Raw genomic sequence first — 24,879 nt, forward strand, 5'->3', positions numbered from 1 at the left:
ATTACCAACTCTAGAACTCTGATGTATGGCCAAATCTCTAACCCTACATGCTAAACTCTAATATCATACTATTGCAGGTTTATATATGATATGTACCCTACTTATTCAAACCTTAATTAACGATTTAGTACATAGAAAATAGCAGTGTCAATCATAGCAAAGAGGAAGTTAAATGAATAAAGTTCTAGTACGTGCCAAGCTGCAAGTTTAATCATTCAACCCTCGATATAAAATATCCATGGCTCAATGTCTGGTTTACAACTTCATCGACACGAAGGCCAGTAGCTTAAGGGTTTATACTTCTAGTAGCTCGGGGTCTGCAGGAGGAGGCTTGCGGTCCGAGACAAAGTCGTTGTGCATGTGGGGTTGTTGCGTCACCCGCGAATCATCCTAGAACAGTGTCTCCACAAGGCCCTCCTCTGCTCTAGGTGTTGGTATATCGTGACACCGCTTTCCTTCTTGCCGACAACTTAGTCTCGTGCTCTCCTTGCATGCCGGTAGCTCGACGTCAACCTCTTCTTCGGTGCACATAATGTGTCCTCCTACTCCTTTCTTCCGTCGTCGATGCTCCCCCTCGTTAGATTTGGACGAGGAGTGCAGGATTTGGCTCCTCCCACACCGTGCGCCTCTTTCAAATGGGGGAGAACGGAAGGAGACATCGAGCTGCGTCACCAGTGCAATCTCGTCAAGATATCGAGATGTGATAGTTGTGTTACCAAGTGAATTCGTATTTTCAAGCAGAGATTATATAATGTCTGGGTACATCACACACACAAAAGATAAAGGGCAAACATGTGTGATGTAGGAAAATTCTCTGGGAACAAGGTGGTTAGTGATTGGTTGTACCACATACTGAAAAATAGCATCGATTGTTAAGTGCGACACCCAATTAGTGGAGAAATTAATGCGCAGTGTGCCCCATAGCCAGTAAACGAGCAGTCCTAGGGCATGCAGTGGTGGAGACCGACCGCATGCAGCCGAAGTGCACTCAAAACGGCCTAATTAACTTTGCATTAATTGCCAACACGCCTTAATCCTCTCCTATTTTGAAAACTGAAGTGCGCCTTCTAAACCGTGATGAAGGGAGTATTACTCACAAGTTGAACCGTTACAACACGTAATAATAGTTTATCTTAGTTTCCTCCATGTTTGTAACTCAAAGCCGAGTACACTGCCTGGACGACAGTGCAAACTAGGCCAATGGCAGCAGCCAGGAGCCCGACGGCGAGCCAAGGGTTGCTGAAGTACTTCCGCCTCAGCCACGCCATCCACCTCCGCCAGTAACTCTGAGACCGCTTCTCCAGCTTCGAGCATGTCTCCCGCAGGTAATTGCAACCGGGGTCGTTAGGGTCAAACTGGATCCCCTTGCAGAGGTCGGCAAAGCATTTGGCCACCTCGTCATTGTTGCCGTGGCTGTGCACGATGATGCCCTTCTTCCACAGCAGCTCCACGTCCTTGGTGGTGCAGGCCACCTGTGACATGAACACGCAGTATGCAGTGACGTGGCTCCCCACCGTCTCCCGGTTCCGCTGCTCAAGCTCCATCAGGTTGCGCAATAGTCGCCACGTCTCGCCGTCGATGTCCAGCTCGGGGACCTCCAGTGTGCCGCCGCCGACCAGCTCCACGTCAAGAATGCAACGTAGGAGCCCCGGCTCGCTCATGGACCGACGCTTGAACTTCACCCCTGCGAAGCTATACTCCGTCGCCGAGCGCCATCGGCGCACAGATACGGGATTGGCTCCGTTGACTGTTGCAGTAGGCGAGACGGAGGTTGCAAGAGGCTTCAGCAAGTGCATATGAAGAAGATGGAGAAGATTGCCAGGCACCATCAGCTCCGGCACCACCATGGCCGGCGATCCCACTATGTACTTCTGCAGACTCATGAGAATGAGGGCGTACTCTGCAATCTCCTTAATCACACGATCCTTACCATCCATAGTTGTCAGCTCTCCGATCTTCTCGAGCACGAAGAACGGTATCTGGTTCTCTGCAAGGAAGAAAACATCCCGGACCACCGCCAGCGCCTCGACCCGGTTTGCCGACGGGACACCGGCTTCTGCAGTCCCCGGTGCAACGCCTGCGGATTGTGTGCATGCTCGGTGTGGGAGGCCGACTAGGCGGGAGATTATGTAGCAGCCGTCAAGGAGGAGCATGCGCACGAACTGGTCGCCCGTCATGTCATCAAACATGTTGGCGTAGCATTTCCTCACAGACTTCTCGAGGCATGTGAGCTCATTTATGTAGATGTCCACCGTCACGCCGGGTCTCTCCACCTTCGCCGCCGTGAGCACCAGTTGGAGGCTGGCGAGCTTGTCATTCTCCATGGCGAGGTGCAGGTTCTTGCTCTGTGGCCGAGGGTAGTTGTACGGGCCGATGGCGACGTGGTTAGGGTCGTACTCGCTGCTGTCGACGTTGCGTGTGAGGTCGCCGACCTTGGCGATGATGATGGGACACGGAGGGTGCCCCCCGTCTCCGATCTGCGCCTTGGATAATTCCAGGGCCTTTAGTTCCTTCGTCAGCTCATTGGCCAGCTGAGGCATCTCTACAGTCGAAGTCGATCGGTAAGCAACAGAGTGTGATTAGTCAACTATATTTTGAATCCGATTAGTAAATGACAAAATTGAACAGAATGACAGGCGGATAAGTTTTCTTGTCACCTGGCTGATCCGTCTTGTTGCCCAAGAGTAGCAGTTGCACTTGCGTTCCTGGAGTTCTGTTACCCTCTCAACGCTCAGTTCACGCTTGGTTTCAGAGTTGGTTGCCCGGCATGAGAATGCATCTGTATATATAACTCATCCTCCAACTTTACATTCCGTTGAGGATAAGCATAGAAGATTCACGCGCAGGCACGATCTGTTAGATTACCCAGGAAGCTGCTCAAAAGCTGCTATAATTGACACACTTTGCGAAAAAGAATCGACATATCAGCTAGAGTCAGTCAAGCACTGAGATGAAGGTGTAAATTTTTCCTCGAGTGCATCTTTCTGAAAAGATAAATCTAGCTAGGATTCCCGCTTGATAGCGCACAAGGTTGCGTGGCTACAAGAAAGAAAGAATGGTTTGGCGTGACCTCGTTGGACTCGTTTGGTTCCTTGCATGCATCGCCATCAGGCTAGAGGCAGCAGCACCGGCCAGCGGAGAAAGGAGTACAGCTACTTGGCTGCTTTACCTACTTGGCAACGAGGCTGGCTAGCTGTTAGCCTTAATCTTGATTCCATGTATCTGCATGTTCTAGTTTTTGTGTCTGCATGTAGCTTAGTTTGTCTAGGGAGTAATTGTCCAGTGAAGCTTCAGCTCAGCATGCGATACGGCGAGCACGGCAAGATGCTATATGCTGATGGAGGCGTGAAGTTGTGGGCGGCAAGCAAGGTGAGATGTCGAAGATGGCCGTGGAATGCCACTAGGATGGCGAGATGCCAAGTATCGCGTGAAGCGGCGCAGCCGTATGAGACGGTGCTGCATGAACAAGTCCTGAAGCTGGCGTTGTGTACAGATGCTAGCCGGGTGACTTGGCTAGTATGTTAGCCCGCATAGCCGGGTCGTCTAGCCGTTGAGGAGAAGCTGCAAGAGTGGCGGACGTGGTGCATGTAGTACCCTCTCCGTTTTTATTTACTCTGCATATAAAATTTGACTGACCAATAGAAAAAAAATATGAACATTTACAGTAAAAAAATTATATGTTGTGAAAATATATGCAATGATGAATCCAGTGATATACATTTGGTGGTGTATATGTTAGATGGTTTTCACTTTCAGTGAGATTTCGATGAAATTCACTGAATTTTAGTAATTTCAATAGATACTGTAATAATTATGTTTCGATCAAAATATTTTAGCAATTTCATTAGTGCACAGGAGTTCAAATATTTTTCAAATTATTTTTCATAAATTTCAAATATTCAATTGAATTCAAGTGAATATTTCGGTCACTTGGCCAAAATGTAAAATGAAATCAATGAAATTCACTAAATTTCGGTGATTTCGGTTGGTGCTAAAACTTTTTTGAAACTGAAATTGAAAACCTTCAATAGTGCCGTGAGTTTTGCATGGTAGGAGCGCCAACCTCTTGTATACTATATTTTGCACTAATAATGAAAAGGGTTGTCCGGGCTAGAGAAATAATGTAGCGATTGTGTTCATCAAGGAAAAGACCCCTCGGTAAAGCTTGCAGGTTGTTTCTACCGTCGTGTATGTGGGTGTGCATGTGTGTCCTGAACATGCATGTTCTTGAGAGAAACCATGAGAGAAAACAGAAAAGGGGTTGTGAGATGCGGCGCCAACACTGGCTTGTCCATCTTGCTGCCTTCCGTGACTTACGTCTAGCAGTTTGGGCTTTGGAATAGTACAACAGCTTTCAGTTTGAAATATCTCACGCCCTCATGGATCATGGCATCCCGTTCACAGTGATATCCTGAGCCAGATTAATAATCTAAAGCACCAAGCACAACTTCCATTCCCACTTGAGCTGATCATTCTATTTGCATTGGCTATTTAAAATACTATAAATAATGAATTCATTTTCAAACATATCAGAGCCAGTGTTTATGCTTATCGAAGAAAATTCAAGGAAGAGATCCAGTGGCTATCACAAAGAGTAAAGAGGGAAAATATGATCAGTTTGAGGCATGTGTACAAGCTTTTAAACATATTTTATCTTTTGCACTTGTTGTGCTTTGTTGTATTGCTGTTGTTTGCTTCCTTTCTTTAGCTCTTAGTTTTAGCATAACACCTGAACATTGTATTAACCTTATTTTGAAAACTAATAGAAATACGCAGGAGAGCCTGTGATTTCTAGATTAAAAAAGTGACTCCGGAGTGTATGTATGCATGTCGTTGTGTTTCTTATTTAAAAACAATTACACACATTGTGTTTTTGAACTTTGTGTTCTATCTACTCCAGATAAAACAACAAAGAGCTGCAAGTTTTTCTAGAAGGACAGTGCCGAGGCAGGCGCTCACAACTCCTATGAGCACCTTCAAGAGACTGAGCCGGCAGATCTTGAGATTGGCAAAGTCACCACTGGAGCCTCGTAGTTGATGGGCACGTCATACCACAGAACGAATGGCGTCGAAAGGCCTGAGATAAATTTTAAAAAATAAGCGAGAATATATGACAAGTGTAAAACTTTAACTCGAGGTGGCTAGTTCCACCATAAAAAACTTTTTCTAGCGAAGTTCATAAGTTAGCTTAATTAACATCATTACATCATCCATGGGCTCGTTGAATCGATAGCCTGAAAGCTCATCCATCCAATTAAGCAAAATCTTATTGGAATAACAATAATTAGCTAGCATGCACTACTAGAAACTACCACTATACCTAGAATCATATACTTTAGGTGAAAGCCAAAAAACCCATAGGAAAAGACTTCCCTTTGAGCGCATCTAGCAAGCCCTAGGGAAACGTTCTTTAGTAGGGGCACAAACCCAAGTGAGAGATTCTTTACTAGAGAAACTGTGCGACCCCGCAACTTTTCGTACAAATTTTTCCTTGCTGTATGTTTGAATTACAGCATTCACCAAACACACCAGATTCATTTCCAATGAATACATCATGACATTCATGGCCATTTTAGAGCCAGAATTCAAAAATATTAAGTTTTGGCTAATTTTTTCTATAGCTACCTGAACACCTAAATCATCATGTACAAACATTTTTTGTCGGGACGGGTATTCAAGAAGAGCGGCTCTCGAGTATAGACTATAGCACTCTCTGATCGATTTAATTAAGCTAAAGGAAATTAACCATTGATAAGAATACAGAAACAACTACAAAGATAACTTGGAGTATATACTAAACAACTTCATCAATAAGCCTGTAGTGCAAGACAAATACAAAATTAAACCAACGTTTTCTACTAGCACATTTTCATTTTTTGCGGGTGAATTTTGTACTAGCACATGACCAACTTATAGATTATAAAAATGCTAAACAGGAACGTTTTCTACTAGCGCACGGGAGCTCTCAAATAGTCAAATAGTCCACATCATATGCAGCTAAAACTTTCCAAATGACACAACTACGAGATGAAGTATGCAAAACACCTAGGGGGTGTGGCGTGAAGGCGTCATGGTCGATGCAGAGGTGGAGCTGGGGTTGGGCCACATGAAGATCATCTATATGGTGGCGCTATCGTCCGAGCCGACCGGCCCGCACTCGTGCCCTTTGATGGAGATGAAGCGGGGTACGAGGGGCCGGGGAGGGGGGCGGGGGTCTGGATGGGCAATGAGCACGGCGCGACTGTGTTCGCGAGAGCTATATCTCAGGCCGTCTATTCCTCGCATTCAGCGAGACGTGGGGGATGGCTCGCGTTGAGGCAGCTGCACATGGCCCGGCCCAGGTTCGTTGGAGGGAAAATTCTCAGTTTTTTATGTTTCCTATTTTCTTTTTTGCTTTTATTTTTTCACAAAGATTTATACTTTAAATATTATAAATATATATATTAAAAAAAGCACTCTTCAAAAAATATTTGAAAATTGTTGAATGAGTATTTAAAAAATGTTGAACAAGTATTTGAAAAATGTTGAACCGTATTTGAAAAATGTTGTACAGGTATTTGGAAAAATGTTGATCATATATATAAAAAGATTTTGAACAAGTATTTAAAAAATGTTGAACACATATTTAAAAAAATGTTGACAAGTATTTGGAGAAATGTTAATCATGTATATATAAATATTGAACAAGTATTTGAAAAAAAATTGAGAAGTATTTCAGAAAATGTTGATCATGCATATAAAAATGTTGAATGAATATTTCAAAAATATTGTACAAGTATTTGAAAAATATTGAAAAAGTATTTGAAGGGAAAACTAAAAAAGAAACAAAACTCCGGAGACGAAAAAAACAAAAGAAAGCGAAAAAATGGAAAAGGAAGAAAGAAAAGTGAACAAAAAGTGGAGAAGAAAAAAGAAAACGAAAAAATAAAGAAAAAACAGAAAAAAAATCTGTGAAAACAAATGGAAAACCGACTTGACTCGGCTCAACTACAAAACGCGTCTCATACTAGCTGCCCGCAAGGAGACCAGGGATCGAATCCCGCTTCTTGCATATTATTTCCCATTTACTACGATTTAGTTAGCGAGAGATCCGTTCGGTCTCGCTTAAAGCAATAAATAGCACTCGCGCTATATCTCGCTTATAACGAGATGGAAGCAGCTCTCGCATCAAGTGCAGCGTGAGCGGACCGGCCCATTAGCAAGGATTCGGTCAATTTAGGTCTGGTTTTCTTCGTTTCCTTTTGTTTTTTCTCCGACTCCTTTTGTTTTTACATTGATTTTTATTTTATTTTCTTCGTTATAACATTCATTTTCACTGCTTTTACTTTTTTTTCTTTGTTTTCACTGGTATTCTTTCCCCTCTTTCTTTTCTTTCGGGTTCTTTGTTTTTATCGGTTTTCACTTTTTATCTTTCTTTTTCCCTTCGTTTTTCAAAGGGTTTCTTGTATTCTTTCTTCGGTTTTCAATGATTTTTCGGGTTTTATCTTTTTCTACTGATTTTGATTGGTTTTTTTCTTTGAAGTTTTTTATCATGGTTTCCATCGTTTTTCTTTGGCTTTAGAAACTTTCTTTTAATTTATATAGTTATCTGTGTGTTGTTTCTATCATTTTACCATGGTTTCTTTGTACATTTTTCATGTACATATAAAACATTACTTTTATACATGTTAATTTTTTTTAAAATACACACAATTTTTTTAGTTGAATGTTTTTATGTCTACAGTTCTCATATACATAAAGGATAGTTTTTACACATTTAACAATTTTAATACACCACTAGCATTTTTAAACACAATGATCAACATTTCTATGAAATACACGTTTGATTTCTACTTTTTTCATAAACCATGTACATTTTTCATGTACGTTTGAAACATTTATTTGATAGACATATAAAATTTTGCAAATACATGATTAAAAAATTATAATGTTTCATACATTTTTTAAAATTTGTAAACATTTTTAAAGTGACACAAACTTTTTTTTGTATGCTATCAACATCTTTCATATCATTTGAAACATTTAGTTTATATATGTTTAATTTTTTGAAATATTTGATTAATATCTTTTATAATGTCACATACTTTTATTGAAACACCAATTTTTTAAAAAATATCACAAACATATTTCTAATAAGCTATCAGCAGTTTTTATATTAAGCTAACATTTGTTAACATTTTTTGTATTCACAGTTTTAAGATTTTAATTTTTTATGTTTTGAAATATATATATTTAAAATATTTTCAATAAAAATAATAAAATAAAAAACGAACAAAGGAAAAAACAGGAGGAAAAGGAGCTTACGGGAAACCTATCTAGGACGACCCGTTTTGAGATGCCTGATGCGAGCCCTCGCTCCAACTTGTGTTAAGCGAGGGATGGGCGTGCCCGTCTACATTGGGGCATGACTCAACACCGGCTAGATGGTTGAAAAGGGAAAAGTTTGGGCTTGTGGCGGCGCTTCCAGAGGGAAGGAGACCTAAACTAGGCCCAAATTTTGCATCATGCCTGCCCTTTCGTGCTTCATATTGTGTCTCGGTGTGCCGTTTGATTGAAAAATATTTTTTTCCACTAGGGTGTACTGATCATTTACTTTATTGTCGGTTCCATCTGGGGCCAATCTGGGTGTGCAAGGAAGATTCCAAAAGCCTTGTCATTCAAGACAAGGACTCCTATCTGCCGACGTAGCTGGTTAGGACTTCTATTATCCTAGGCCTCCATTAACTTATATAAACCGGAGCTAGGCTAGTCGATAGAACACATCATTAGGCATCTCATATCTAGACACCTTCTTTTTTGTGTGTGGGGGAGATCAAGGCATCTAGACACAACAATCTCGTGGTAGATGACCTGTACTTTGAACTCCATCTCAAATCAATACAAACACAAGCAGGACGTAGGGTATTATCTCTCCGAGAGAGCCCGAACCTGGGTAAACCTCTTATCCTTGTTACAATTGTATCTAGACTACCAGCTCGGGACAACCTACCCGAGATTCGCATAAAAAATAACTTTCTTATATTTTGAAAACTTGAGACACCATTTCTTTATATCAGTCACACTGATAAGATATTTAGTGTACTCAAAGTCAACATCCATCACTTTAGGCAACATCAACAAACCATCGAACTTGATCTCTGTAAGCATCAACTTTTTGTAATGTGAAAACCCATCTAAAATAGTTAGTAGATGATCAGCGTCTAATGTAGACTTTAAAATACAGTCATGTCTATTAACTACAGAATAAACTTCGGTTTGCTGACGTTACTGTATCGAGATGACATGTTATGTGAACAACCTAACAAAAGTAACCAGAGAACAAATATTCATCTATTAAGTTTTGGTAAAAAAAACATGAACCTTATTATTAATAGTCACATCATTCTTGGTTTCTTAGAACAATTATTAAATTGATTATTACAATGTAAAACATTATGTACAATAAAGAAATACATCTTTATATGCATGATATGGACCTAAATTTACTAATACACGGACACAACACTATCTTTGATTGTCTCAGGGTTAAGACGATAATCCTTACACTCATGAATTACTGCAATCAACTTAATTTGAATCAGATAACTGAAGAGTAAGATCATAGCAATATTATTTTTCATGGACGCAAACCAAATAATAAACTACACTTCCGTAAAAAACAACTAATAAACTATAATATTTAATACATTAAGTTCCATCATTGCAAACTAGGAACTTAACACTACAACAGTACATGTGACAATCTCTAACATACACAATTATTTTACATACATAAACCATGGGTGTACCAATTCTATTTGCATTCTAAGATTTAACTAAACAACCTAGGATACTGTAATTTAGTAGTCATGAAATCAAACAATCAACAGTTACTAAAAGTCGAACAGATTAAGTTTCATCAAGAGAAACTGGAGTCTAAGAGTTCAAATTTATGTTTCATCGTTTGTAACTTAAACCAACTTGTTTTTTCATACTTGTCAACACACGTAACTGTATTATTCCCCTTCTAAGATTCAAGATCGTACTATTTTAGATCACACCCTCTTAATATATGCAACGTATAGCGACTACAAAGCGAAGAAGGCACTTGAATCATGAATACGCGAAAGGAAACTACCAGTGACGAGATTTGAGAAGTATTATGCATTTTCAATCCATTGTAAAAGAACAAAAATTATGGACAAGAAAGATTTATTTTTTTTGCGTGTATGGACAAGAAAGATATAAGTACAACAAACCTTTTCGACGAATCTTCCGATAGAAGTCGAGCGGTGTTGTTGGTTCCTTTGATCTTCTGAAGTACACACGAAGAATAACAAATCTTGCTCCAGGCTTGTATTTCCTGTAAAATGCGAGCGAAGTACAAGAACAGACCGAAACCAAGAACAAGAGGAGCCCTATGTATGATGTTAATGAATCATTTTCATTGCGGCTTATATTTGCCTATGTTAGATTCACTTATCGTATATTATCCTACGCCACACGAAGAATTATACGACCCCACAAGAAGACATATACGGCTTCGATCTACATTGCATTACAGACATACACGAACTATTATACAAGATGAAAACGCTATATACACAAACAGATTCACGGCCCATAATCTGTGTCTCCCCGCAACTGAACGCCACAAATTCTCTCCCTATGGTGGCACATATAGTGAAGTATAATATGGTGGATCCCTTCTCGATCGGCATGGCTAGACAACTTGAGCTCTATGATTTTCTTTTGAAACAAGGTTAAAAAAAATACTCCCTCCGACTCATAATAAGTGTTGCAGTCTTGAGCTAAGGGCATCTCCAACGCGGGCGTTAGTGCCAGACGCTAGGATTGTTTCCCTGGCCGTTATGTTCAATTCCTAGCTGATCCATGGATTTTCTTTGGTGTCGATGCCAACTGATACGCCTGGCGCTACAAGGAATTTTTCACGTATTAGGAGAGGAAGAATCGGCCCAAGCGCCTATTGGATCGCTGCTACCATTGGAGACACGGACTCTTGCACAGACGCTAGGAATCTAAATCATTTATTTTAGCTAATTAAGCGCCTAAGCAAGCGCCTTCCATTGCAGATGCCCTAACCTCAGTTCAACTCTGCGACACTTATTTAGATCGGAGGGAGTACTTTTTATTAATTAATGGAGCAGGTTTAGACAAAATGCATGCCTCAGCGGGAACTAATGAATACTCTCACGACATTATATTATTGAAGTGAGTGGCACCCACCAAAGCCCAAAGATGGGCTTCCTCTTTGATCTTCACAATAGTTACTGTGGCTAGGGCGGCGATATTGCAGAAGACTCTCGTGTTGCCCTCTTCATAAATTTCCCAGGACTCATCAATGAGGCAAAACCAGTCCTATGGTTGCCCCTCTCGTTGACCGTTTTGATACACTAATCTCTCATTGATGTCTTGTGGTGCCAACTCCTTGAAGTGGTGTCATGAAGACCAAGCCAAGATGCGACCTCGTTCCAAATCCATTGAGAGAAACGGCATTGGAAGAGCAGATGCGCCGCAAATGTTGAGCTTTCTTACATATGGGACATAGGTTACAATTCGGTCATCCAAGGTGGCTCAATTTATCAGCCATCCAAACATGATCTTGAATGATCAACCATGCGAAGAACATCCACTTTGGAGGAGACCACACCTTCCACACAGATGGGTTCATATGACGTGTAGTTAGGTCCACAAATTGCGCTATAAAGGCGTGTGACGCGGATTACTGACGATTCAAAGTGATTTTTTTTTCAAGAAATAGCATTATGCACCCCATGGTTGAGATTAACATTGCAACGCTTTCCCTAAAGAGTGGCAATCTCTTGGGGGCGTGTTTTGAGATGCCGTGATGCGTGTTGATTTGATTAACACACTAGTTACAGTAGGGCTTTCCACACGGAGCAAGAATTCATTCTCGAGAGCTTGAAGATCTAGGGAACAATGTCTATTGGCCTAATACCTTCAAGCCAGAATGAATCCTGGAATTTGGCTTTGGACCCATCTCCAATACATACACGGGTGACCGCTGCGCACAGGTCTATCATTCTCATTCTCATTGCACGGTGTCGCCAAATTGGACCAAGTCTTGGGGTGGTTGGCACATTCATACCAAAGCCAGCGCAGACGAAGGGCGTGGCAAACTTATCGAGATTGAACACATCATTGAGTAAGTGCACGTATAGATCTCTATCTAATACATGTAGAGTTACCCAACATTAGTTTTTGTCCTTAGCTTAGAGCTGGTAGGAGGAAAAAAATGAATTATGTTGTTTTGAGCCATACCAAATGTGGTTGTTAGTTCCGAGTTCTGAGACCATATACGCACCCAGATTTAGAGAGGCCCCAAAACAAAAATTCACTGCAAGGAGCTATAAATTTGGCAAACTTGTGCACCAAGAACTCAAGTATAAAAGTAGATGGGTTGGTTCAACTTTGTTGAGACGTACTGAAAACATGCTCTATTCCAAACCGCTGGCCGGAAGGCAGCAAGAAGATGGACAAGTTTGGCCGCGCGGAACCAAGCAGCCGGCACTCACACGACTGCCTAAAGTTGCTCCTTTTGCCGCTGGCTGCCTGACCTGATGGCGATGCAGCGTTGCAGGAACCAAACAAGCACAAAGCAACGGTCACGCCAAGCCAAAACGTTCTGTCGGATTCTTTCTTTCTTGCAGCCACGCAACCTTCCGCGGGCGCTATCAATGGAGAATTCTAGCTAGCTTTCGTTTCTCTTTCTCTTTGGGTAAAACGTTACTACCCGCCCGATGCATCGGCCTTATCCCTTCGTATCCAAATCAGCGCAACTACCTCCTCTCATCTCCATCACGCGCTCTTTCTCCCTCGCCGTCTCCGACCTCGCGATTCTCGCCGCCTTAGCCTAGCGCTGCAAGGCACCTGCATGCTGGTCTTGCTGCATTATCATGCATGCTCGGCTACAAACTCTGGAACACCACTAGGGTTGAGACTTGAGAGGGTAGCTCACCTCCACGAGTGCTAGGCGGCAGCGTAAGGCCATCGGTGGACAAGCAAATGGATCAAAAAGGTGCCAAGAGAACTTATCCTCCCGTCTGTTCAATTTTATCATGTACTAATTGTACTAGTAGTTCATCTTAGCATATTGTTGGCTAATTGCACTCTATTTATTCACGACTGATCGATGGACTGCATGTAGGCCAATCTATGGATTCGGATTCCTGCGTCCTGGAGATGGATCGGCTGGCCCATGACCTGGAAGATAAGCTGGCCAGCCTGAATTCATCCAAGGCGAAGGTTGGCGACGGTCACCGTCCTTGTTCCATCATCGTTGGCAAGGTCCGTGACCTCACGCGCAACGTCGACAGCAGCGAGTACGATCCTGACCACGTCGCCATCGGCCCGTACAACTACCCTCGCCCCCAGAGCAGAAGCCCACACCTCGCCATGGAGCATGACAAGCTAGCAAGCCTCGACCTAGTGCTCTCGGCGGCAAAGGCGGCGAGACCAACTATGACGGTGGAGGTCTACGTCAAGGAGCTGGCATGCCTGGAGCGTGACACCAGGAACTGCTACGCCAACACATTTGATGACATGACGAGCGAGCAATTCGTGCGCATGCTGCTCCTCGACGGCTGTTACATACTGTCCCGCCTCGTCGGACTCCGAGCACATCATCTAGATCTAGATGATGTGGGGACTGCAGAGGCCAGCGTCTCGTCGGCAAACAGGGCGGAGGCGCTAGCGGTCGTCCGCGACGTGTTCTATCTCGCGGAGAACCAGATACCGTTCTTCGTCCTTGAGAAGATCGGGGAGCTGACCACTTTGGACGGTAAGGATCGTGTGTTTACACACATCTCGGATTATGCCCTTGATCTCATGAGGAGACAAAAGTACGCAACGGCCGCGCCGGCCATGGTGCCACCAGAGCCGATCGTGCCGGGTAATCTTCTCCATCTTCTTCATATGCACTTGAAGCCTGTTGCACTATCCGTCTCGCCTTCCGTGCCGGTTAGCACCGTCGATCCCGTGTATGTGCGCCGGTGGCGCTCGGCGACGGAGTACAACTTTGCGGGAGTGAATTTCAAGGCTCGGGCCATGAGCGAGAAGGGTCTCATCCGCTGCATCCTCGACGTGAAGTTGGACGTCGGTGGCGGCACGCTGGAGGTCCCCTGCCTGGACATCGACTCCGAGACTTGGCGGTTATTACGCAACTTGATAGAGCTGGAGCAACGTAACCGAGAGACAGTGGGGAGCCACGTCACGGCATACTGCGTGTTCATATCCCAGGTGGCCTGCACCACGAAGGACGTGGAGCTCCTGTCGAAGAGAGGCGTCATCGTGCATGGCCATGGCAACAATGAAGAGGTGGCCAAATGCTTCGCCGACCTTTGCAAGGGGATCCAGTTCGACCCTGATGACCCCAGTTGCAACTATCTTCGTGAGACATGCAACAAGTTGGAGAAGCGGTTCCAGAGCTACCCGCGAAGGTGGATCGCGTGGCTAATGCAGAGGTACTTGAGGAACCCCTGGCTAGCCGTTGGGCTCCTGGCAGCTGCTATTGGCTTAGTTCTCGCACTCATCCAAACTGTCTACTCTGTTTTGTGTTACTACAAACAATGATCAAATTAGAAATCTAAAGATCTTTCCGGTCTCTGAAAACCGGACGTCACGATAATAATATTTAGATCATGTCCTACATGACTTTACAAAAATCACGGTAGAGTTATGGAATGCCGAAGGGGCCATCACACTTATGGAATGTGTTTTTAGTCATGTATTCTGCGTTGTGAGTTATGACATGTTCACTGGACATGTATAGTGGATTTTAAATGACAAAATAGAAAAGAAAAAATGATGATAAGTTATCTGGGCAGATCCAATCTATTTGAGGTATGACTTTGCTCTTCATTGGCGTGGTCATCAGTGTGTATTGGTGTTGAATGCATAGATCGAATTGATGCAAAGGTCGGGTCTCAAGATGGCAACGGGAACGAAATCTGCCGGGTTTTGCTTGCCCAAACCCATCCCCGTGAGAGAAACACAAACCCGTCCACATCCCTGTCCCCCATGCACGGAGCCAGCTTTTTGCCCGTTCCCTAAACCCGTCGGGTTTTCTGATCCCACGAGAAACCCGTCCCCATGAACAGTTAGCAAAAACAACAGCTTTTGGAAGAAAAACATGAGCATATTACAGCAATGGCAGCAGCAAATATCAGCATACTGAAGCAGAAAACCATGAGATAAGAGCAGTTTTAACATGAGACAAAGCAGCAAACCACGAGATAAATAGTAGGCACCGTCAAATAGCATTTTAGCAACAAACATGGTATAATTCAGCAGTAAAACTTGAGCATATTTCAGCACAATATAATAGTATATTTCAGCAACATCTATTACATACTCCCTCCATTCCCTTATATAAGGCCACAAACTCATATTACAGGTACCAAGGTAATATTTAATGACTGCTTTGTAAGCCCATTTTTCTTTTCGTTAATCGAAGTCATTAATACGTTTGCATGCATGCAAGGAAGAAATGAGATAGAAGTAGTACATTGTCATTATGACTACATGCATGCAAGTATTAAAAAGTTGCTAGAACGAGAAAACATCATTAATTTTTGCCTCGATTACTGTTAGTGGCCTTGTATAGATGCTAAATGTATTTTCCATAGTGGCCTTGTATAAGGCTAGTCATAGTGGGGAGTATCATATACTAGTATCATGCATATGATACTAATGTATGATACTATATCCATAGTGCATCGTATCATAGATTAGTATCATAGGTAGTCTCATTTATTGTCATGCATGACACATAGTAGCATAACATTTATTATGTTACGGTATCTACCTATGTTACTATAATCATCTCTTTCTTCTTTAATTGCCTGCCACATAAACATGTTTGCGAGTCCCAAGTGCATGTTACTACTTATGTTACCCCCACTATGGCCAACCTAAGGGAATGGAGGGAGTACTTAAGACAAAAGACAAACAAGCCATCACGTTTGTCCACACAGATTAAATTGCGTCAACCATTAATTCGAGAGATTAAGGGCTGAGATTAAAAAGCGTTACATACAAATAATATTGCAGGGTACAAATAGTCGAATATGTCACGTATACAAACATATATATGTTAGACGGGAGCCAAACTGGATTAGGAAAAAACACAAGTCCGACCAGATTGGAACATGATTAATAACAAGGGAAAAAAGGATAGTCCGGTTGGCACACGTACATATGCCTTAGCGCTGGTGGTGTGCAGTCCCGGTTAGACTAGTCACAATGAAAGTAACTTAACTAGTAACATCACACATTTCAATACAAGATTGCTTATGTGGCAGCTAATTAATGAGGAGAGAGGGATTTGTGGTAACTTAGGTAGTTACTGTAACATCACGCATTTCAAGGTATAATGAGACTATAGCCTAATAAATGAACTATTTCATGATACCACTCATATGTTACTACCCACTATGGAGGTAGTAACATAGACTAGTAACGTCTGCAAGTTACTACTCTATGTTACTCCCCACTGTGAGCAGTCTTATATTGCCAGCCAAAAGTGCATACGATGACATCAGCATTGATGTCATATGTCAATTAGGAGTAATATTTTATTTAGCTGCTTTGTCTCTTTAGCAATTACTCCCTCCGTCCGAAAATACTTGTCATCAAAATGAAAAAAAAAGATGTATCTTGAACAAAAATATGTCTAGATACATCCCCTTTTATCCATTTTGATGACAAGTATTTCCGGACGGAGGGAGTACTAGATAAGCTTATAGGATGTACAATCAATTTCTATCATATTAAAAGGGCACGTGCTTGTTTTTAGATTAAAAGTTATTTTTTTCTCATATATTTACGTCAGAATTTCATCAATAGCTAAATTTCAGATTTATTGTGTTGAAATTAGCATTTTGACTAGGACAAAGCTGAGCTACACATATGTTTTGATTGTAGGCCAACGATGTATCTCATGTCTATGGAAACGAACAATAATACTGTATGTCTGGAAGAATCAAAATGTACAGTGCACATGGTATTGAGTATGCAAGAGGAATATAAATATGCATTCCAGTGTGCTACATATGCGAGCAATCTATCATACAAAAGAAGTAAATTGAGGCCATAGCTAGCATAGTACATGTTGAAATTAATAAATCATATCAAGATGTATTTAAGTTGTTTGACTTGCGCTATATAATATGGCATACAAAACAGTATGGCTACAGGCACACAGAACAAGTTACGATAGTGAGAAAGAATGGAATGTGAGCATGTATTAAATACAAATAAGCTTTTGTTCAATGACCACAAAAAAACCACGCAAGACCGGTAAGAAAGATTAAATCTAGGCGAGAATTGTTATGATAATCCCCAAAAAAATTAATAGCATTCAAAAACATTTTGTGACTGAGAGTGATTCGCAAGAAATATAAGGCTCGCTAATAAAACGTTAGTGTGAGAAAATATTCTAGCAAAAAGAAGCTGTAAAAAAGTTATGTCAAGTTTATAATAACACATCTTGGTAGTGTAGAAAAATTATGTGTTCGTCAAAAACAATATAGAGATGACCAGAATAAAATCTATGACGGATGCAAGTGAAAGAATGGATGTTCTTAGAACTTTAAATCATAATTGTATGCCTCACGTCGGTGGTCAAGTGACATGGGTAAGTAAAGTAAGATGAGTCATGATTGAAGAACCTAGAAGCATGACATCACACCAATTGGATACACCATAAATGTGTAAGTTAAGGGGGAAAATACATTAAGATGGTAGGGAAAAAGGAAGATTTATGTACGAGTCACCGATGTCACGCATAACAACGGGATGGTTAAAGCCAACGAATTATTTTAATGGAAGCCTAGCATAACCATGTAGGCGAGAAACAACAGAAAACCATAGGTCAAGGCTTAGTACTTGAGAAGTCAAAGAAATCGCAGAAAGATGATGCCAGAAGAAATACAACATTTTACATGTAGTTTCTGGTATATTAATTCTATCTCAGGAGTACAACATACAAGATGTTTAAACAATAAAATTATTTAGGGAAGCCCTGGCATAAACATGTGAGCGAGTAACTATGCAAAAGCATGGGCTGAAAGCTTGGCATTTGGGAAGGCAAGGAAATTTCACTCAAATGTGATCCAAAACCGCCTTATGCGGGCCACACATGACCAAATAAGTTCCTAGACAACAACGATGCATACAACTCGAAAACAATGGGCCCCTCTTCTCGGATAAGAGAAACCCACAACTTAAGCTTATGTATAGTGGAACCCTTCGAGTCATCAACAGTAGCAATATCATTTAAATAGAATTTACATATTGCAGGTTAGGTTATGGTAAAGAGTAGCTAAATTTGACGATATGTTCCCGAACATATGTAGACAACTCCACCTCGCCATTGACACAAGTAACTGGGTGAACATCGTGGTAATGTGCATCCAAGTCATATGAGTTTGGATTTGAGAAACTTAGAAAAAAATATGCATATTCAATAACTTATGAAATATAATAAGAAAACACACTATATCAAACTACAAATAGAATTACAAATAAGGATGAAATTAATACTCACACTTCATATTATGGTGGAACAATTTTTCAATGTGCTTCTATAATGAGTCCTCCAAAATTTAATGGAAAATATTTGTATAACCAACATATATGTAGTAACAAAGGTAATAAAAACAAGGCTTCCCCAATGCATACATAAAATTAATGGTAATATAAATGATTATTTCAAAATAAAAACTTTGTAAATACTTTAATATTATTGCAGTTAACTTTCAATCTAGCCGCGCAAATGCGCGGGTAACCCCACTAGTTTCAACAATAACAGTAGGAAAAGGAGCATATTTTAGCATAATACAATAGCATATTTCAGCAACAAAGGCCCTGTTGTGTAGTCGACGGTTGAAACTAGACCAGTGGATGGGTAGAAATTGGTGGATCAGTGGATATGCTACGTATTTTAACGAGTATGGCGGGTTTTGGGTTTGAGTACTACTGAAACGGGTTTGAAACCACGAAACATGTCAGGTTTTACAATGTACCAGGCTGCTCCCCGCGGTGCTAAAAAGACCCCCATCCCCCTCCCCTAATAGGGTAACCCTCAGGGACGCGGGTTTCGCGGCCTCATTGCCATCTTGAGTCTGGTGTGTACTCATTGCACTCATCTACAGGATTGAAGCGTTGGCAGAGGCAAGATTTCTAGATTGGGTGTACAGAGCTTAAAGGCACGATGTTATACTAATTAATTATAAGATTTTTTTTTGCGGGGCATTGGTGTTGGTGTTGGCTGCGCCATCTGATAAATAATGCAGCAAGACCTGCATCTATCTGTGTATATAGCCCATCCTCTTGCTTTACATTCCATTGAGGATAAGAACGGAAGATGATCTGATAGATTACACAGGAAGCTGCTCAGAAGCTCCTATATTGACACACGTTTGTGCAGAGAAGTCAAGCACTGATGTGAAGGTATGCATTTTTCTCCTCTCATGCATCTTCCTAAAAAGAGAAAGCTAGGTAGGATTCCTGCTTGATAGCGCGAAAGGTTGCGTGGCTGCAAGAAAGCTATCTAGGATTTCCGCCTGATAGAATGGTATGGCCTGACTTGATTGTACTTGTTTGGTTCCCTGCCTGCATCGCCGTCAAGCTACTTGGATGCTTTGCCTGCTTGGCTGCTTGGCAACAAAACTGTCAAGATCATTCATGGTCCATCTTGCTGCCTTCCGTGACTTCCATCCAGCAGTTTGGAATACATGCTTTTAGTGTATGTATCAAAATCCATCCGTGGCGTTGTCTTTTTGAACTTTGTGTTATCTAATTGCGAGTGTCCATCTTGATACTCATACTAAAATGGTCGTGTGCATCCCTAGTTGGTGAAGAGGCCGGGGAAGTGAAATTCTCCCCCAATTTTAAGCTCCCCCCCTCCCCTCCGCCTCCCCTCCCCTCCAGATCTCTCCCGATCCTGTCCGGACTCCCCTCCGACTCCACTCCCCTCTACCTCCCCTCCCGCCGCCGCCGAATCCCGGCTGGGCAAAGCCCGTGCGGGGGGATGATGGTGGCGGTGGGGCGTCCCTCCGTCGCGGCTTGGAGGCGTGGCTGTGACGGTGGATCTTGAGCGGGCACCTCAGGACAACGTGTGTGTGGCCATGGCGCTGGTCACGCAGCGATGTGACCTCCTCTACCTTTGGATGTCTTCATCGTCAGTCCAAAGGGATCTGGTCGGTGGTTGTTGCCTCGCGGTGGCTTCCCGGTGGCGGATCAGGTGGAGGAGGAGATGGTGGCCTAACTGCTGAAGTGGGTGAGGATGCCACCATCGTCGGTGTTACCCATGGGTGTCGTTTTCCTTATTGGAAGCGATGGAGGGGGCGTCCCTCGCTCCATTATTTCTGGGGGAAACCTTAGATCTGGAGGAGGCTACCAACGACGGAGGCGCCCGTGGGCATCGTAGCCCTCGTGGAAGGCGTTGAGGGGCCTCCTGGATCGGATGATGGCGACGTCTTCGTCGTCACCCCTGTGGGGGCATCATCTTTGGAGACATTCATCGGCTGGACGGACATGTGGACGGCTTGGTGGTTGGGTGTCCGTAGGTAGTGGAGCAGCGCTTCATCCTACACATCGATGGCGGCGGATCTCAGCGGCTGGCGCAGTGGAGACTCGGCGTCTGACGGGTGGCGATGGACTTCTGTAGGAGGATGACGATGTCTGGCGTCATGCCGGCGTCAATGGCAGAGAGGCCTGGCAAGGTCGATGCGTCAGTGTCTGTTCTGAGGATGGATCGATTGATGAAGGAGGTGACCATCCTTGCAGCGTGTGCATGTGGTGCCCATAAAAGTGCGCCAGACTAGTGTGTAACCCAGTCTAGGTATTGTGGCTTGGATGGGGCATCCGGCATTAGATGTTAGGTGTTGGTGCGATGTCTGTTTGGTATTAGGCTCGGACATTCAGCACCCCTTCATCACGGGGATAGGAGTAGCGACAGGTGTTGCCAAGATGGTGGCTTCATGCTTACTAACGAATTACCTTGTTAGGGCTTTGTTAATAATTAATAAAATAATTGTATGCATCGCTCAGATACAGAGGCCGGGTACATCCTCCTTTTCAAAAAAGGCAACCGGCCCCATTACCTCCAGCCGCTGACTTCTGTAGGGCAACTTATTTTGAAGTAAATCCCTCGCTTTATTAAATGACAAAGATTACAATCAAACTGAAGAATTCTAGTCAAGAATCTAAGAATTATATTAAGGGTCGCTTTGATTCATAGGGTTTTGAAAAAAAATGAAAAAAATGTCCATTTTACTACCCTGAATAAAGTGGGTGGTTCATTTTACCCTCTGATCTATTTTTCGGCTTCTTCTACCCCAAACAAACCAAAACCGGACAAAACACCCCCTTAGCTGGTTTGTCTCAACCCGTTGCTGATGTGGCACTAGTCAACGGCGGTTTTGATCTGGGTGGGGCCCCCTTGTCAGGTTTCTCTCACCTCTCTCTCTCCGGGTCAGATCCGCCGCCACACAAAGGAGCTTGCCCCGGTCGCCGCACCCCGCTCGGCCTCGCCACGCTCCTCCGCGGCGTTGGCTCCGCTGCCGTCCGCCCCGTCGCCACTCTGGTCGCGCGCCTGCGCCACCCCGCCTCCTCCCCAAGCTTGCGCCGTCGTCCTCGGCCGCCCGCCGGCTCCGACCGCGCCCGCACTGCCCTCGCGCGCAGCCCCGTCCATGTTCAAGCCGCCCCGCCCTCGCGCGTGCGAACCCGTCCGCGTCCCACACAGCTCCTCGCCGCTCTACACTTGGCTGCGCCTGGCCACGCGCGGCCTCCCCAGCTCGGTGCATGCTGTCTCCGCCCGCCCCGGCGCCGGCCCAGCCGCCTGCCGGCTCCGCGCGCACCGGCTGCCGCCGTTGTGGCCGGCAGCTACTGCAGTAGGGGGCGCCCCTTTTTTCTTCTATTTCTTTGATTTTTTTAAAACCTGATGAGTGAGACCCACCCGCAGGTCAAATACCACCTTTGACCATGTCCACGTCACCATCCGGTTTGGGTAAACCACTTAGGGTGTTTTTTTGTACGGTATGAGATTGTTTAGGGGGGTAAAGGAACCGAAAAATAGATTAGGGGGTAATGTGAACCACCAACTTTGTTCAGGGTAGTAAAATGGAATTTGTTTGACAAAAAAATGATGGATGTTGATGTTTAGAGAAATATTAGATACTTCCTGAATTTGCACAATGCCGAAGTACATATTGCACATAGTCAGCATAAGCAAACATACCTGCAATGGGTAGCAAAGCATGCAATTACCACAGTGAGCAATATCACAATAACACCATTTGGACAAAACCAAAAAAGTGGAGCACTAGAACAAAGTAATACTCAAAGGATTCATTTGGATCAAGTACACAAAGCATAATAATAATTTGATTTTTCTTTAGTTTTCTCTTCTCATTATGAAATTAATGTTGTTATTGTTGCACATGCAGGTTGGAGTTTTGCATACATAAGGCACATGCAAGCAGTAGAGCGACATCAAGGAAAACAACAAGAAACCAAGGTAATGGTAGCTGGGAAAGCTCCAATCATTGATAATATGAAGTCATTCACCCATCTAAAGTGCAATTTAGAATTGTTCTTGTTCGTTTGGTCTAATTATTAACGTAAAATTTGCTTGCTCAGACAACCAAAGTAGCAGACATTGTTCGAGAGCATGAAGTACCTAGAAAAGATAACAAGGTAACCATAATATATTGAGGAAAACATAAATATTAACTTCAATTGAAAATAACATTGTAGTATACTAATTACTGCACAATGCTTTTGCGGGAGCCTAAAAATTCAGTTAAGGGATATCAACAAATGCATTATCAGACAAATGTTATCAACTGAATCAGTTTTCTGAATGTGTAGTATCAAAAAAATAGTATTAATGATGTTCAAAAATTGCATTAGTAGGACATGTTGCTTGCACAATAAAATAGGGAGGAAAAATGGTCACCATAACAGAACAAAACAAAATGAGGTAAGCCGAGAACTATGCTCACGCAAACAACACCACATGACATCACATAAAAGTGAAAAAGAAAAATCCATTTTGTATTGCTTATAATCTTCCGTAAGTCACAAGAGCTAGAAGAAGCTGAATATGGTAAACAAGAATTTGAGCTTATGAATGAACAAGCACACTCAATCTGATACAAGGAGCAAGACAATCTCAGAGAGCATTGATGCAACAAATGACTGTGATGAGTCATCTTCGTACCGACAATATGGAAATCCATATTCCAAGCTTCACTGCCCTGTTACAACGAGGCATAATGTCAAGGTACTTATACTTTGAATACAAAAATTTTATTCAGAAAATCTGCACTGCCTTATAACTAATGAAAACATTAAATAACAATCAAAATTAACCATTTTCAAGAGGGGCATTGGTCATCAGAAGTGCCAAGAAGTGAACATTTTTTGCAAAAGTGATTCAAAGATTGCAAAAGGAAGCAACAAATATAATCATTTTGAGCAATATTCAATATCTGAAGAAGAGATTGAAGCAGATTTCGATGAAGATCAATTTGAAACAGATAAACTTATTGATGAATCTAAAAGAGATGACGATGGAACAGATGTAGAGGAAGAGTACCTACAATGCAATACAAGAACTGATGATCAGATGGAGATACAATATCATAATTCAAAATTTCACCAAATAGAAATAAGTTGGAACAATTTTCATTCAGTTAGGCAGCAAGACAATCTTACTGCAAGTACTCAAAGTGAAGAAATTTTACACTGGCAACAACAAACATTGCAAAGTCTTGACTATGCAAAAACAACAGATACTGATGGCACAAGTGGTACTGACGAATCAAATTATGAAATTGAAGCAAAAGATATTCCTGATTCAGAGAATTTTTTTTAAGAACACAACACTACGAAGGTACTAACAGATTCTCGTATAGAGGAACAAGATGTGGATGGTTCTAGAAATATCAACAAAGAGATCACAAATGAAGAAAATGGAATACCAAAACTAATGATCAGATGAAGATGCAATATAATGATTCAGAATTGAACCAAATAGAACTAAGTTGAAAGAATTTTGATTTAGTTAGGCAGCAAGAAAATGTTACTACAAGTACTCAAAGTGAAGAAATTTCAGACTGTCAAAACCTAACATTGCAAGGTCTTGACTATGCAAAAACAATAGATACTGATGGCACAAGTGGTACTCATGAATCAAATTATGAAACTAAAGCAAAAGATATTCCTGATTCTGAGAATTTTTACGAAGAACACAACACTACTGTGTTACCAACAGACTTTGGTGTAGAGGAACAAGATGTGGGTGGTTCTGCAAATATCAACAGAGGAACAAGATGTGGATGGCGCTACCGTGAATAACTTGGAACAAAAGCTAACTCAGGAGGATACAGTCATATTCCTGGATAATGAATATTGGAAAGGCATTGATAGCAAGCCAAGAAGATGAGAGCAACCATTGCCAGCAATAAACATGACATTTGAAACTCATGTTCATGTGCTTAGATTCTACAATAGTATGCAGCAATTAGAGGGTATTTAGTATAGAAAGTTGTGTACTATCACTGCAGGAAACAAATGTTGATAACAAAATGACAAGGTTCGCAATGAAGTGCGACGGGTCTGGAAAGCCAAGAAATAGGAGAAAGCCAAGTGTTGCAGGAGCCAAAAGATGAAAGTATAAATTGACCAAGAATGACCTACAGAATTAGATAATACAACTGACAGAAGAAAGAACTATACCATTAAAACAGGGTGTCAAGCGAGATTGCCTGAAAAAAAGTTATGAATGACTTCCCATTTCTTTTTTGGTTTCCTGAACCGGATTTTGTACGTTAGTTTCTGTTATTATTT

General features: G+C 42.3%; 2 protein-coding genes across 2 annotated transcripts; one reads left to right on the forward strand and one right to left on the reverse strand.

Annotated features, from left to right (window-relative positions):
• Positions 1–943: 943 nt before the first annotated feature.
• On the reverse strand, positions 944–2,750 carry LOC123075746 (uncharacterized). The gene is made up of 2 exons (XM_044498279.1): positions 2,658–2,750; positions 944–2,542 (listed from the first exon to the last, which is right to left on the reverse strand). Exon 2 carries the CDS (start codon positions 2,538–2,540, stop codon positions 1,134–1,136), a length of 1,407 nt encoding a protein of 468 aa, XP_044354214.1. The 5' UTR covers positions 2,541–2,542; positions 2,658–2,750; the 3' UTR covers positions 944–1,133.
• Positions 2,751–12,660: 9,910 nt separating this feature from the next.
• On the forward strand, positions 12,661–14,825 carry LOC123080772 (UPF0481 protein At3g47200). Its single transcript, XM_044503718.1, has 2 exons — positions 12,661–13,039; positions 13,169–14,825. The coding sequence occupies exons 1-2, from the start codon at positions 13,027–13,029 to the stop codon at positions 14,590–14,592; spliced, it is 1,437 nt and encodes a 478-aa protein (XP_044359653.1). The 5' UTR covers positions 12,661–13,026; the 3' UTR covers positions 14,593–14,825.
• The last annotated feature ends 10,054 nt before the right edge of the window (positions 14,826–24,879 follow it).

Source organism: Triticum aestivum, chromosome 3D (genome assembly GCF_018294505.1).
Source record: "Triticum aestivum cultivar Chinese Spring chromosome 3D, IWGSC CS RefSeq v2.1, whole genome shotgun sequence".
Taxonomy (NCBI): Eukaryota; Viridiplantae; Streptophyta; class Magnoliopsida; order Poales; family Poaceae; genus Triticum; species Triticum aestivum.

What these genes read in the sequence shown, in the direction of transcription:
- LOC123075746 (XM_044498279.1), bottom strand. Translation starts at nt 2,540, where the DNA reads ATGCCTCAGCTGGCCAATGAGCTGACGAAGGAACTAAAGGCCCTGGAA.